At 41.3% G+C, this 14,713-nt stretch overlaps 1 protein-coding gene across 3 annotated transcripts in view; it reads left to right on the plus strand.

Moving 5' to 3' along the window:
- Nucleotides 1-14,713, plus strand: part of EPG5 (ectopic P-granules 5 autophagy tethering factor) — a 61,741-nt gene that overhangs the window by 44,854 nt on the left and 2,174 nt on the right. For 2 of the 3 annotated variants that reach the window (XM_051642684.1, XM_051642685.1), the window contains exons 33-43: nt 19-226; nt 706-781; nt 1,991-2,094; nt 2,979-3,154; nt 3,835-4,020; nt 6,426-6,635; nt 6,767-6,911; nt 9,598-9,840; nt 10,683-10,902; nt 12,343-12,558; nt 13,514-13,628. In XM_051642684.1, the coding sequence (XP_051498644.1) occupies nt 19-226; nt 706-781; nt 1,991-2,094; nt 2,979-3,154; nt 3,835-4,020; nt 6,426-6,635; nt 6,767-6,911; nt 9,598-9,840; nt 10,683-10,902; nt 12,343-12,558; nt 13,514-13,628 (1,899 nt within the window). Of the gene's footprint in view, nt 1-18; nt 227-705; nt 782-1,990; nt 2,095-2,978; nt 3,155-3,834; nt 4,021-6,425; nt 6,636-6,766; nt 6,912-9,597; nt 9,841-10,682; nt 10,903-12,342; nt 12,559-13,513; nt 13,629-14,713 lie in introns of those variants that run through there. The other variant, XM_051642686.1, reaches the window with a different exon arrangement.

Here is a 14,713-nt window from a genome sequence, read left to right on the forward strand (position 1 = left end):
GTTGCCTTCTTTTCACAGGTTAGGGAGACAGTAGAATGGCTTTCCACATCTTTCTGCAAACTCCGTCTGGCTTCACTGGACTTCAGGACTTTTGGCCTGTTTTCAAAATGGAGCCCTTATGTGGCTGAAGTGAATAAATTTATTGAGTATCTTATTAAACGACTTATTGACAGTGAGGTTGCCAATTTAGCCCAAGAGCCTGTTGGCAGTAAAAGAACTCTAGCAGGTAATGTGTCTTAAAAAGAAATTACTTAAGAGCAGGCACTCGTTTTTTCTGTTTTCCTCTTTAAAGACCATTTCAATATACAATAAAATCCTCTTGCTCTTCACTTGTACAATGATAAGAACAGGTTATGCTGATGCTACTTGGTGGCTATTTGAAACTCTGTGCTTCTTGGAGGGAAGCTTGATTACATTTTAGTTTGCTTAAAATTGTTTTATGAAGAGATCAAACTTTCTTCAAAGAAAAATACGATCTTCTGTATTAAGCTGGGGTTGGGGAATGAGGGACTGCTGAATTTCATCATGATGTGATTTTGATTTGGAGAAAATTGCTCGAACACATTTATTTTTGTATATGCAGCTTTAAAGTGTGAATCATCCAGAAAAGGACATTTTATTCAAGTTTAGAAAACTGTATTGTGTTCACTGTTGCTAATAAGAGTGGGGGCATAAAAGCAACTTTTTTGTTTTATTTTCCTCTAGCATTGCAGTCCTTGTATTCAGTAATTTCTGGACTCTTTAAACCGTGGATACTGGTTTTGGAGAAGGAAGATTCAAGGTATATATTACAGTTCAAAATTAAATGAATTTTTGCTAAAGGAAGGACTGGCTTTCATTGTTATCCGGGTTTTTTTAATTCATTACTCTATTGTGACCTTCCATTAAACAACTGTGGATTCTGTCTTATTCTAACAGTTATGGAACTGATTATGGAGCTCCTTAAGTCAAATTTTCCAAGACTTGGATTGAGTAGTTATTTTAGGAAACTGAAATGAGAAAAACGTGGATTGTACTTAGTTCTGAAACACTCAAATTTAAAATTAAGATTCCTTTTTTTAGCTTCTGTAAAACTGGTAACTTCTTAGTTGAAAACAAAAATACCAAACAAATGCAACCCCAAATGCCAGTGTTACATAAAGAAACCTTGGGCCAAATCAGCCCAGTGGTGATCTGCTGTCTTGTGTACTTCTGTCCTCACATGAAGACTTATTTGTGATGTTCTACACTTAAATTTGACTTTCTTCTAAAACCAAAAGTTTTTTGAGCTGTTAACACATCTCCAGCATTTAATTAGAAGATAACTGTAGGTGGTATGTGCTGGTGTTATAAATCCATGTGTTTTGGTATTTAATTTATGAAATATCAAACAAGTAATCTCCTCTTATTCAAGAGCTGGGGCTGCTCAGCCTGGAGAAGGGAGGGCTCCAGGGAGACCTTGAAGCACCTTCCAGTACCTACAGGGAGCCTGGAGGAAAGCTGGGGAGGGACTTTAAAACATGGGTTTGTAGCGATAGGACAAGAGGTAATGGATCAAAACTGGAAGAGGGGAGTTTTAGGTGAGACATGAGGGGGAAATTCTTTGCTGTGAGGGTGGGGAGACCCTGGCCCAGGCTGCCCAGAGAAGCTGTGGCTGCCCCATCCCTGGCAGTGTTGAAGGGCAGGTTGGATGGGGCTTGGAGCAACCTGGTCTGGTTGGAGGTGTCCCTGTCCATGCAGGTGGGAACTAGATGATCTTTAGGGTCTCTTCCAACCCAAACCATTCTATGATTCAGTGTGATGTTAAAATATGTACTTCTAAGGAACAAACTGGGCAGTCCTAAAGAGTTTGAATGAAAGGACCGATGAGACCTAGTATATTGATTTACTGTGTGCTACCTACTATATTGATTTACTACACTTTAGAGTATTTAAATCCTTTAAGTGTTTATGATCTGTTTAAGGTATGGTAACTCAGCACTGAAATTTGTATTGCTTCACTTCTTTTAAGTAACCAACCCTGCTACCCCTGGTTAGAGAGCGACACTCCTGTGGCATCCAGCGTGGTCTGTTTGTTCACAGATTGCATCAAGCTTATGCATGAGAGCTTTAAAGGTGGGTGAAGTCTGTGCTGTTGTAATGTGGCTGCACTTTCTGTTCCATCAGACCGAAAGAGATTTTTGATTGAGATGTGGGATGTAAGGGAATTTTGTTTGCTAGGAACCAGTGGTTCTTTATTTCATCTGTAAAAGACAGATTTTTAGTTTTTTTTTTTTAATTTTTCTTTTTCCTTGGCAAGGGTAGATAATGTCCTTGATAAATGCATATCTGATGAAAAACAAAGCTGATGTGAAAGAAAGCAAAACAAAATGAGCTGTCATGAGAAGTGAATGACTTCATTACAGGTCTGTGTGTTGTTCCCACACAACATACACAATAACATGTGACAACGACCCATATACGCATCTCAACAGCTCGCCTTGGGGGTAGCTTGACCTGCACAACTGATCATTTTGAGGTCCTGTTTAGCATTACTTGTTGTGCCCAGGGTGTAGTTGGGCATGGGATTGGAAAGATAAGTTCACAATACTTTTTAACAGCTTCTGGGAATTATCTAGATTCAAACTTTTATTGTAAAAATAAATAGAACATATTAATGTGTTTTTTAAAAATTGAGATACACAAGGTCTTTTTTAAGAAACCAGAGCAATTCAGTGAAAAATAAAAGAAGTTCTATGTGGAAGGAGGATTTTATAACTTCAACTTATTGTCCAGCAACAAAAGATTGAGGAAGGGCAGGAAGTCATAAGCTTCCCCACTTTGTTGATTTGGAGAACAAAAATCTAAGAACTTAATGTGCATATTTTTTTTCCTATGACAAATGTATTTTAATGTAACTTGCATTTTTGGTTTCTCATCTTCAAAACTGGATTTCCTTCTGTAATGAAGATTTCCCTGAATTTGTCTGTTGTTAATTCAGTTCTTTTATTTGAATGTAGATAAACTTTTGCCAAGCCACCATGGGGCTCTCTGGTTACATCTAATGCATTACTGTGAGTGTTGCACAGCCCCCAAAATGCCAGAGTTTATTCTTTATACTTTCCATACTGAGTTCAAAAGGCTTCCATGGAAGGAAATGCATCCAGACCAAGTGCTTATGGAAGAGTTCTTCAAAGTAAGTACATGGCATCTATTGAATTAAGTTCATACCAGTGTTGCCCTCAAAAGTAACTGGAGAGCTGGAGACAGTTCTTCCAGCAAGTAAACTTCTAAAGTTTGTTTGTAGCATTCACAGCTGCTCATTTTGTGATGTATTTTTGTGAAGGAGTGCTTTTGAGTCTTGCACCAAGTTTTGGGAGCTGTAAAGCTGGCAGACCTCATAGTCTGTTATTGATCTCTCTGCAAGTCTCTTTTACTACAAACATATTTAATATGTATTTAGTTGTCTAAGTCAATGTAAACCTGCAGATGGGTGTGGAAATGTTCAGGGATTTACTGCTTATCTGTTTGGGACAAGTTCTTCACGCAGTTCTAAACAGGCTCAGAGTTTCTGAATTTCTCTTAGAGGGAAGAGAAATGGATGCAATCATGCAGCTTAGAGTTTGCAATAGGTTATTTCTTTATGACATGTTATTTCTGTATGACATGTAGCAGCTTGATAATCTGTACTGGCTGCTTGAGAGGCTTAGAAAGTTGTAAATATACAGCTCTTCTGGTTGAGGACAAAATTGTGGAGAAATGGCATCTCTCTGATCCTCTGCTGGATTTATGGCTGTCTAAGGAGCTGAAAAGTACAAAAGTATTTATATCTTACACTGTCTTATGTGTCTGTCTTTTTTCTTTTCTCCTTCCTAGATTGAAAGAGGCAGCCCCAAGAGTTGTTTCTTATTCTTGGGTTATGTTTTATGTGAAATAAACTGGGTCAGTGTCCTCTCAGATGCCTGGAATCCCAACCCTCATCCTCAGACTCACAACATGATTGTCTGTCTGCTGTATATGATGGTCCTGTTGGCAAAGGAGGAACAACTGATAGGCAAAGAGGTAATTTTTTGCAAAGGTTGATACGTGTTTGTCTTAGAATAATCCTTTGATAACAAGGGCACAGGGTGCGACTTCTTTCTCACTTGCAGAATCATTATCTGAAAAGTGTTTTTTGCATAGATGAAATACCCTGAATAGTGTTTCAGAGATGGCCAATGCTAATTCCTTATGTGAGGCATTTTGTGCAAATTTTGTGGAAAAAAAGAAGAACCACTGTTCATTTTAAGAAGCTTCTGCAGCTGCTGTGATCCAGTAGTGCTGTAAAGAGTAAGCAAATAAATGCAGTTTCCTGGAGTTACAAAGTGACACTGGGTTTTGGAAAGAACAAATACATGTGTTGGTTTCATTAGTGTTTAAAAAATTATTGTTGATACGTAAAGCTGCTGTTTTTCCTTTTATTGTTGAGTATGGGATGCTGCATAGTGTAACTTCCTTGTCTCAGTCCAACCCTTAGTTAAAATGTCTGTTTCTTTCTTCTTGGAGAGGCTTAATTAAAAGCACATGCAAAAGAGAGGTAGTATTAGTGTAAATTCACATGTGCACCTGTAATACATGTAAGTGTTATGTGCAACTGTGTGTATGTGTATGTGCATTGCAGCTGTGGTGCTGTGAGGGGAGTCCGGAGGCTCACCAGGTCATGTTAGTTCTGACAGCCAGTCACATGAATCTCCACTGTGCCTTTCTTCCTTTTTTGCATGGCAAATATGAATGTGTGAATGGATGGTCAGGAATTGTTCATTCGTGAGAAGCTTATGCCTGGCTCTTTCTCTTACTGTGTATGTTCACGATGTTTCCCAACTGGCTCTTCAGCACTGGTAAAACTTTGTTGTGTTAAGCAACTTGAGTCTGAATCCTGAGGGATTTGTGTCTCTGTGCATCACCAGGCTCCACAAATGAGTCTCCCAGGGTCTGCGGGAGCCCTCTGCTCTCTCCAAGAACATGCAAAATCTTATTTTTGGCCCTGCTTTTTTAAGTGCAGCTAGTCTGATGCACATTGTACCTGTGTCTGAAACAGGGCCAGGATAGCTGATCCTTTAAGGATCTAAGGCAGAGCTGGGTTCCACTGGTGCAGGGTTGCAGCTCCAAGGACTCAGGACTAAAAACCAATAAATGTCTAAATATCTGTCCCTCAGTCTGACATGGTTGAAATCATGCTATATATTTTCATAGCTGTCTTAAAAGGAAAATATTTATTCATCTGCTTGAGCAAGTTTTCTCAGAAGTTGTGAAAAAACTGTTGTTCAGACCCCACTCTGAACTGCTTTTGCAAATACTTATTTCTTACCATGAAGTGCTCCCCTTCTAACTCCTTTTTGTTGCCATGACAAGTCACAGTCATGTAATGTCTTGAAGACCAGATATATCTTTAAGAAGCTGTCACTCTTTGGTGAGTTACTGGGGAGAGATTAATTCATCTGTGGAATCCGAGGTTGAGTTTTCTTGGTATTTTACTCTGAAAGGGAATTTGATACTCTCTGATTTAGCACTTTTCCCATTTATGGTTGCATTCTGGTATTTCTGAATTGTTGGGATGGGAAAGAGAAACCCTGGTTGTTGGAATGAACTCTCCAAACCTTGCTTTTCTTATGGCCTCTGCGTGGGTTGATCTTGCACAGTCTAAATTTGCCCATTGCTTCTGGAGGACTCTTCCAGAGGGGCTGGGTTATCTTCAGTAAGTCCTGTTTCACATCTTCCAGCTTTCCACCACTTGCAGCATCTTCTGTTTTTAATTTCCTCTGTGGCATTACACGATGTTGTGTCAAGATGCCACCAGCAGCTTTTGTTCAGTATTGGATTCCAATTTAGGAAATTTACCAGAGTTCACGTGCTTTGACCAGAATGTGTTTGCTTATCAGAAGCTTGTCAAGTTTCAAAAGATACCTGTTTGTACACTGTATGAGTCAGCCTCAGGAATTCCCTCCTAGCCTCCAGCAATGTTTTAATCTGACACTGTCACTTGTTTTTCACTTCCCAGAACACTCCTGTGACATCCTGACCTAAATCTCAAACTTTCTCAGCCCGGCACGACTGACTTGAGAAGTGCTTGATGCACCAGTGACATATTCTTGTTGATGTAGTCTAATTTGGGTTAGTTTTGGATCCTTGAGGTCTTTAGGTAGTGTTTGTCATCAGCACAATTTCAGTGTTTGTTTGTAATATGTTAGAGCTGCTGCAGCAGTCTGAGTCCGTTATGTGAGCGCTAGAGATGACGTAGATGTCTTGGCTTACTGCTTAAACAAGGAGTTACTTTTCAGAGAGACTCCCAGTTGTCATCTATTTCTGTGATGTTTCTGCTCTGTCTCCTTCAGATTTTGGAGTCTGGGCTTCCTTTTGACATTGAGTACTGTGAATATTAATTTAAGACAACAAAGGTGGAGCTTAGACTGATGTCTTTAAATCTTCAGGAATCGCCACTCATAAATCTTCTTGGACAGACCAGTTCCCTTCCTTGGCAGCTGGTGGGCATTTCATCTTACCAAAGCATCATCAGCTACTGCAATAGTCACTACCCTCCTTCTGTTATCCTTGCTAAGGATGCTGGAGCTGAACTGATAGTAAAGCTTCTGAAAATCTCAGCAGGCTTTGGTGCTTCTTCGGATAGTCACATCCACCTTGTAAGTTGAACTGGTTTTGCAGTGTCTCTGAGTTGTTACTGTTTGCAGTGTTCTGTTTTTGTATATTATGGAGTGTGGAAAGAGTCCTAGGCATGACTTCTTGTCTAATTGACTTTAATTTTGATTACCAGGATGCAACACTGAAATGCCAAGCATACATTCGGCAGGTGGTTCAATTTCTCAGCACCTTAGAACAAAGTGGAAAGATTACTCTTGCCGTTTTGGAACAAGAAATGTCCAAGTTGCTAGATGATGTAGTCATCTTTAATCCTCCAGGTTTGTGTTAAAGAAGTGGCAAATTACTTTAGAGCTGTCAAGATCCTTTACTGTACTGCATGGATTGTTGGATATCTCTCACTGTACTCTGTTGTCTCCCTTATGGGTAGCAAAGCATGTTGCTTTAGTGACGTATATATGGGTGGTATGTATTAGCACAAAACAGATATGTGGACATTACTCTGAAGAGCTGTCAAGAGTGGCAGGACCAACAAGGAAAAACATGGCTTATGTTGTGAGCAAAACTGACTGATACACAGGAGCCTGAGGGATTCTTTTATTTGTGATCTAGTTTTTTAATATATATTACATTTATTTGGCATGTGCATTTTTTTAAAGCAAGGATGACACAGCTACACTGTCTTGGGTTCTAAGAAAGGTTTCTAATGTGTTGTGCAATTGGGAAAACAGACTATATTGAAGTAGGGGAATGGCAGTGATTTACATTAGTAGTGTGGAGTGTCCATGCCCACAGCCTAGTAATACTAGTACCACCCTGTACTTCCTCTATCAAACTAAAACTTCAGGTGAAATCAGTTGTCTCACTGTACACGTACAGAAGCACTTGTCAGGAGTTCTCTCCCTGTCTATGACACGCACACAGGTGTGCTAGCAAGAGTAAACAGAGTGTCTGAAAATCTGCCAGAGTGATAACTGTCTCTCAGTACTTGCATTGCTACGTGGGGAAGCTCTGTAGGACATCCCCATAGCAAAACTCTTTCTGACTTAGAAGAGAAGTGAAGGCTTACCATGGCTGCTGACTGTGTGCACTTTTGGGCACCACAGGATAGGAAGGACATGGAGGTGCTGGAGAGGGTGCAGAGACGGGCAACGAGGCTGATGAGGGGTCTGGAGAACAGGTCTTGGGAGGAGAGGCTGAGGGAGCTGGGGCTGTTCAGCCTGGCAAAGAGGAGGCTGTGGGGAGACCTCCTTGCTCTCTACAATTACCTGAGAGAAGGTTGTAGTGAGGTGGTTGTTGGTCTCTTCTCCCTGGTGACCAGCAATAGGACAAGAGGAAATGGGGTCACATTGTGCCAGAGGAGGTTCAGGCTGGGTATTAGAAAAAATTTCTTCACAGAAGGAGTGGTGAGACATTGGAACAGGCTGCCCAAAGATATGGTGGAGGCTCCATCCCTGGAGACTTTCAAAAAAGGGGTAGACTGTTTCTTAAGATGGTTTAGTGGTTAGGCATTGTAGGGTGGATGGTTAGACTTGATCTTCAAGATCTTTTCCAACCTTAATGATTCTGTGACACTCCTTGTAGCTGAGAATTTCTGGATGAGACAGAAGCTCCAGTCTAAGAGGAGCAGCTCTGATTCACAAACCCCTGTGCCCACAAGAATGAGTTAAAAGGGCTGAAGAGAGAATACTCTGTGTTGCTCAATCAGCCTGGGGGGATGCAGGAAGATCACTGATGCAGAGTGGCAGGAAGGAAGTGCTGTGCATCAGATTTAGCTTCTCTGTGAGGTTTGGAGGGGGCTGGTGGAGGATTTTGGAACAGCCTCTGGGGCAGCACCATTTATTGACAAGAGCTGGAGAGCAGAAAGCTGAACTTCTCATATGAGCAGTGCTCTAGGGTTTGTCCCAGGGGATCAGTGTAAGTGTCTGGTGGTGGTCCTGCTTGGTGGTCTGCAGCCTGTGAAGTGGGACTTGACTGTAAAACTAGTTGTGATTTTAGGTAAAACAGTTAACCTCCTGGCATCATCTTTCTCCTCTGGTCTGTGAAAGATGTTTACCTTACTGGAGAGCTGTGCTCTGATGGATGACTTGGGACATTTTTTAATTGTTCATAGGTAGATGTTACAAACAGAATAGCTTAGACTGGGAGGGACCTCTGGAAGCCTGTAGTCCAGCCTCCTCCTCAAACCAGGGCTAGCTTCAAAGTTAAATCAGGTTCTTCAGGGCCTTGTCCAAACACATGCAAGTGTGGAGGTCTCAACTGTGGATGGTGTTTTTGCAGTGATTAATCCCTCTTTCTGCACAACCTGTCTTCATAACCATTTGAAAATGTTTCCTTCTACAATGCCTAATGTTGGTTGAAAATTTTATTTTATATCAATAATGGCTTTTTTCATCAATATTTGAAAAGGTCTAACTTTGCAGTTAGACTTTTAAGAGCTAAGATCAGGAGATGGTTGTTCTTCAGAGGTACTGTTATGGGTGGCCTACAATGACATGTTCAGGCAATGCCAAGAGATGGTTAAAAAAAATATTCTGGGGCTGAACACGGGAATTGGTAGGAAAATCTAGAATTCTGGAATGGCATGAGGGTATTGCAACATTTCAGGGCTCATCTTGGTCGTGTTTCAAATTGAATACTCTAAAGGTTGTTCTCCTCTAAGCTGTCCTGTAAACTGTGTTTTAGTACTCAAGTTTTCTTGGAGACTGTGAACATGCTCTGTCATTCAGTTTATTTGCACTGCAGTCACTTAGAGACCACAGGTGAAAGATGGGCTCTGCTGTACAGACTGAGCTGTCTCTCTGTGTAGTGAAGGATGAACCTGGGGAAGAGGCTGCGAGGAGCAGATGCCTCACTGCAGTCTCATGCACAAGGACAAGGAATCGAGGTGCATAGTGAGCGCGAGGCTTTTCCCCACTACCTGCAAGAAAGGGTTCTGTGGTGAAGTGGAATTGGGGTTCCAGCATTCCTGTTTGCTGAAACGTCTCCCTTGCTTCTGACTCTCAGATATGGACCTGCAGACACGTCACATGGCCCTCAGCAGCCTGTTCACGGAGGCGCTGATGATGATGAACAATTCCAGCGTTTCCACAGCCGAGTCCCTGCGGGGGAGCTTGAGGCAGTGGGTGGATGGCAGGGTGCATGGGTTGCTGGCCATGCCCCTCCTCACAGCAGCCTGCCAGAGCCTGGCCTCTGTGCGACACATGGCAGAGACAACTGAGGCCTGCATCACTGCTTACTTCAATGAAGGTAGGAGCCTGTCTGCTGCTGCTTGTCTCAGAAACATGGATCAGTCCAGGATGTCCATCAAATGCAGACTGTCTGGAGTCCCTGTGACTTCATGCTGCTTGGTACTGCAACTGGAGTTTAACATGGTTTCTGTAATCAGAGATGCTTCCCCTGTGTCTGGTGGCTCCGAGATGCCACTCGTACATTCCCCATAGTAACTAGATGTAGAAAAGATAAGCCACTGGGGTTAGGGATTTTCAGCAGCTCCAGTTTGGGTTTTCCTAAGAACTATATCTGTCTGGAAAATGATTTGTTTAATGATTGTAATTCTGTGCAATTCTGGCTGCCATTTTTCCAACTAAAGGGAAGGGCTTTTTTTTTTTTAAAAAAAAAGAATTGTCCTAGGAGAACGAAACAAGTATTTGTCCCCTGCTGTAGCGTTTTGTAGACTTAATTTAAGAAAAAAAATACTCCTGATTGGTAGAACTCTGAAATCCTGTGGTGTGGGTGTGTGTTTTCTATGTTTCCATAATCCTGTGTAGATGTCTTGATTCTTTCCACATTGTGTGAGCAGGCATTAGCACACCTGAAGGAAATACTTAAAATTCCATCGCTAAAAGTTTCATATTTAATCCTGACTGAATACTGGGAAGATGTCTTACCTTGACCTCAAGGAGATGCCCTGTAACAGTGGAGTTTTCCCTCCATCAGAAGTGCAAGACAAACTGATCACCTGGAAAACAGCTAAACCAGCCCCAATTCTTTAACTTAAAGGAACGTGCTGGAGTAGATCTTGTTCTTATGTTTTAATAATCACTGTTTTCCCACATGCTTCTTACTCTGTCCTTTTGTTTTCTCTATAGATTTTCCTCACCACCAGGATTTAGGCTGGGGCCCTATACTTGCCTCCCTCCAAGTTCCTGAACTAACCATGGAAGAGTTCCTGCAGGAATGTCTGTCTTTAGGAAGCTACTTGACCCTGTATGTCTATCTGCTGCAGTGCCTCAACACTGACCAGACGCTTACCAATGAAATGAAAATCCTGCTAACCATCAACAAATGGCTGGAGCAGGTGTACCCAAGGTATGAAACTTAAGACTTCTGAGTCTGCCTGGACTTTAAATAAGATTGTAGTTGTCTAGCTGGTGTAGTTAGATGGCCAGGTTAATTATGTTAATTGTCTTAATTTCAGCAGGCTGTCCAGCCCTTCTATATCCACTACTACAGAGTCTGCCCAACTCCAGTGCCAAAACTTAAGACTTGCTGTTGTGGTTAAACAGAAGAGGGTATTTTCTTTACTTGAACGCTTCTGGTAGAATTTTGGCAAGTTTTCTGTCAGAATACCTTCATTTTAATGCACTTGATTAAAATTAGTTTGAGCAAACCCTAAACCTCTGTGGATTCCGTTATCCAGCACGTCCACTAGATGGGATGTGTTATATGCTAAATACTCAGTTTGACACTGAGAGGCCTGGTCTTCAAAGCTGTTCAAAGGGGACTGTTGGCAGCTCTGAACCAAATCTGAACCTGGTGAACCTGGTGGGGTGACCAGAGTTAGTGGGCTTTTACTGCTGTAAAACAACTTATCGGATAACAGGGATTTGGTGGTAAAGATTGGTTAACTTTGGGGTTAAAACGATAGTGTTTTGAGCTTAAAGTGCGCAACAAGTGTATTTACAGTTGCTGCTAAAATTGCCAGGATTTAGCAAATATGGTGACTATTTTTCCATTATTAATGTTGATAATGTTTCTGTTCGCTGTGAAATAACATTTTGGGAAAAGGCACGTTGCCACTGTTTCTTGAAAATCACAAAATAATTTCACTTTTGTAGCTACTGTAGTAATTTGATTGCCAGAGTGTGAAAGAGACAGCAAAGCAAAGCTACCATACACAGTACAGTAAAACTTACTCTGAACATCAAAGCTGGGGGTGCCTGGGATGAAAGATGACTGGGTGGAGTTATGTGAGGATAGCCTGTTGCAGGAAACTCGTGCTGATGCTTTATGTGGAAAATCTGAGCTTGTTAACTTAAACTGAAAACTGGGGAAAGATTAAAAATATCATAGGGGGAACTTCACTTTTTGTTTTACTCAACAAAAAGCTTCATTGTTTCCTTTTCTAGAAGATCGTATTAAAAGTCTAAATTGTTGTGGAAACATCCATACTTCCCAAGGTGTCTCTGCTAAAGTAAATTAAAAAAAAAAAAAAAGAAATAAAGCTTCATTTCTTTCATACCAAGTGTTAGACAAGTTGAAATCCACTTATGGCTGCAATATAATTTTTTTTCAGTTGTAAAGCTTGAAAGGAAGTATTTTTCTTTGTCTTCTTACAGGCCCTTAAAACCTGCTGACTGTTGTCTGCCCAAGTCCACAACAACAGCACTTAAAGCAGCATAATAGCTGCTGGGGTAGTATCTTTTTCATGGGCCTAAATGGGAGAGATACAAACTTCTTAGCCTTGGCATCTGGCTCCTGTTTTAATTTATGTTTTGTTGTATTTTGTTCTTTAAATTTTACCTAAAGCTCCGCAAAGGAAGAGGCAAAGCTGTTTCTCTGGTGGCATAAAGCCATGCAGTTATCCTTGATTCAGATGGAGCAAGATGACACCATCCTGATGGAATCTGTCATTCGGACACTGTTGTCAATCCAGGGCAGGCAGAGTCAGCTGGCTGAGGAGAGACTGAATTCTGGAATACTTGGTGCTATTGGGCTAGGCAGGAGGTCTCCTTTGTCACCCAGGTAAGGGTTGAAGGTGTGGTAAATTAATTTGAGTCATGATGTTAAAACGGCTGCAGCCTAGATGCAGTCTGCACAGTGTAATGTCCAAAGATGTTCTGGATCGAAGTTGTCCCTAAACCTGGCAAGTTGTTTGAGCCCATCACAGAAAAACTGTAGCAAGTGTTTGAATCTGGTTAAGTAATAAGTTTGTGGTGGAAGAGGAAAGAAAATGCGTTTGTGATTCTGGCTTGATGTCTGCCTCCAGTGAAATTTGCAGGGAGACTGTTCATGAGAGGAAAATGCTTTCACCTGGGCTGTGGAAGTCTGTTCCTGTTGACCTGACAAGGATTTTGCATTATCATGTGTTCGTTGCCTTGAGGCACCTGAAATGTTAAGAGAAGCTCAAAGAAACACGAGCTTGCTCGGTATTAACTTTCCCTTCTAAAGAAGATGCCAAGTTTGTTTGTTAGGTATTAAAATCAAGTTCACTGTGGAGAGAATGCCAAGAAAAAAACACAGAAAAGTCTGTGGAACGTGAGTTCAACACAATACCCAAACATAACTGTGATAATTATGACATTCTTGGGATGCAATCCTGTTGAAATTCTTCTGAGATCTTGGTAGTGTTCCAACTCATCTATTGATTTGGCTGATAAGGATGTTTCAAAGGCTGAGAAATGAAGGAGTATTTCAGATGTGACCTCAAGGCCTTCAGCTAAGCTTGGAACAGATGTAACATTTCATATATATGGTCTTAGGTTATCCTGTATGTATGATCTAAGTTATATGTTAAAGTGATTTTTTTTTTTTTTTAATAACACATCAAAAAAGGTTCTAAAAAGTCTTTGCTGTGTTCATTACAGAAGAGCTATCTCATAACCCCTCATCTCATGAGTTAGAATTTCCAGTTTTATCTGCTGTTGAGGACTTGCAAAACTGATGCCACCTTCTCTCTCTGTCCTGTTCCCCGTGCAAGGTTTCGGGTGGTTGCCCGCAGTTTGTCTGCCTTCCTCTTGGTGCAGATTCCTGCCGAGAGTCAAGTCCGCCTGAAGGCGGGGTCAGAGCCGAAACTGTCACACAAGGCCCAGCAGGTAGTGTGTGCCAATTCCTGACGTCTGGACGTGCCTTCTTTGCATGCTTATTCAGTTTGTGGGCTGAGGCTGGCAGGAGTCACTGCAAGCATTGCTTCAAGATAAATCCTACTCTCAGCTTGTTTTTGTTCAGTGCTGGACACTCAGTGCTTAATCTTTCTCTTTTTCTGCTGCTGGTTTACACCTAGAATTAAATTTACAATTTCAGAAATAGCTTGTTGCTCTCATTTGTCTTCTCAGATAAGGGGTGTGTAACAAACTGGCGTACTGTTTTGTTATACACCAAAGCACCATCTTGGAGCTTACCAGAGACAAGGGCAGGTGCAGCACACACCAGGTGGTAATGCAGGTTTGCTTAGCTCTGGTAGCAAGACTGTGTCTGAGCCCTTAACCTGAAGTAATCCTAGGTAAAACTGTTTATACAGCATTCTCTATTGACATGAAGACATCAGTCCCTAATTTCTGCACTGAAAAGGTGCAGGTTAACTTTTGTCTATAAACCCTGGGTTCAGAACGTAGCCGGTAGAAGGATTTTGTGACCAACAGAAGGGAACAGTGCTGCTGTGGTTGCACTGCTTTTCAGTGATGAAGCAGAACTGCATTCGTGCAACACTCTGTTGTGTGATTCTGTAACACCTGTTTATGTGAGATCAGGGCTTAAAAGCCCTATGACAAGTAAGTGTTTCTTCTTTACAGTGTGCACCAATCATGTTTTTGTTTCAGTGAGTGCAGGAGAAGGGGAGGGAGGAGTTGATTAGAAAGCACAGCAAAATACTTACTTGGCACAACTTTTTTCTGTTTTCTTATGGAATGAATTTAAAATGTTCAGACATATTTCCAACATTTGCCTTGGCTGGTTCTGCCAGTGGAGTTTTCTGTTACATAAAATTACTAACTTGACATTGTCACTGTAATGTTGTTCATGGCAGCAAAGTAGTGCTTTTATGAAAGTCAAAGGTGGTCCTAAGGAAAACCTGAATTGAATAGTTAATAGTGAATGTTGCATTTTGTCGTTTGGTGTAGTTTCCTTTAGATGATATCTTGAGCTCATGAAGTAAATATAACGTTTGGGTTACAGAATCCTA

Source organism: Apus apus, chromosome Z (assembly GCF_020740795.1).
Source record: "Apus apus isolate bApuApu2 chromosome Z, bApuApu2.pri.cur, whole genome shotgun sequence".
In the NCBI taxonomy this organism is placed as follows: Eukaryota; Metazoa; Chordata; class Aves; order Apodiformes; family Apodidae; genus Apus; species Apus apus.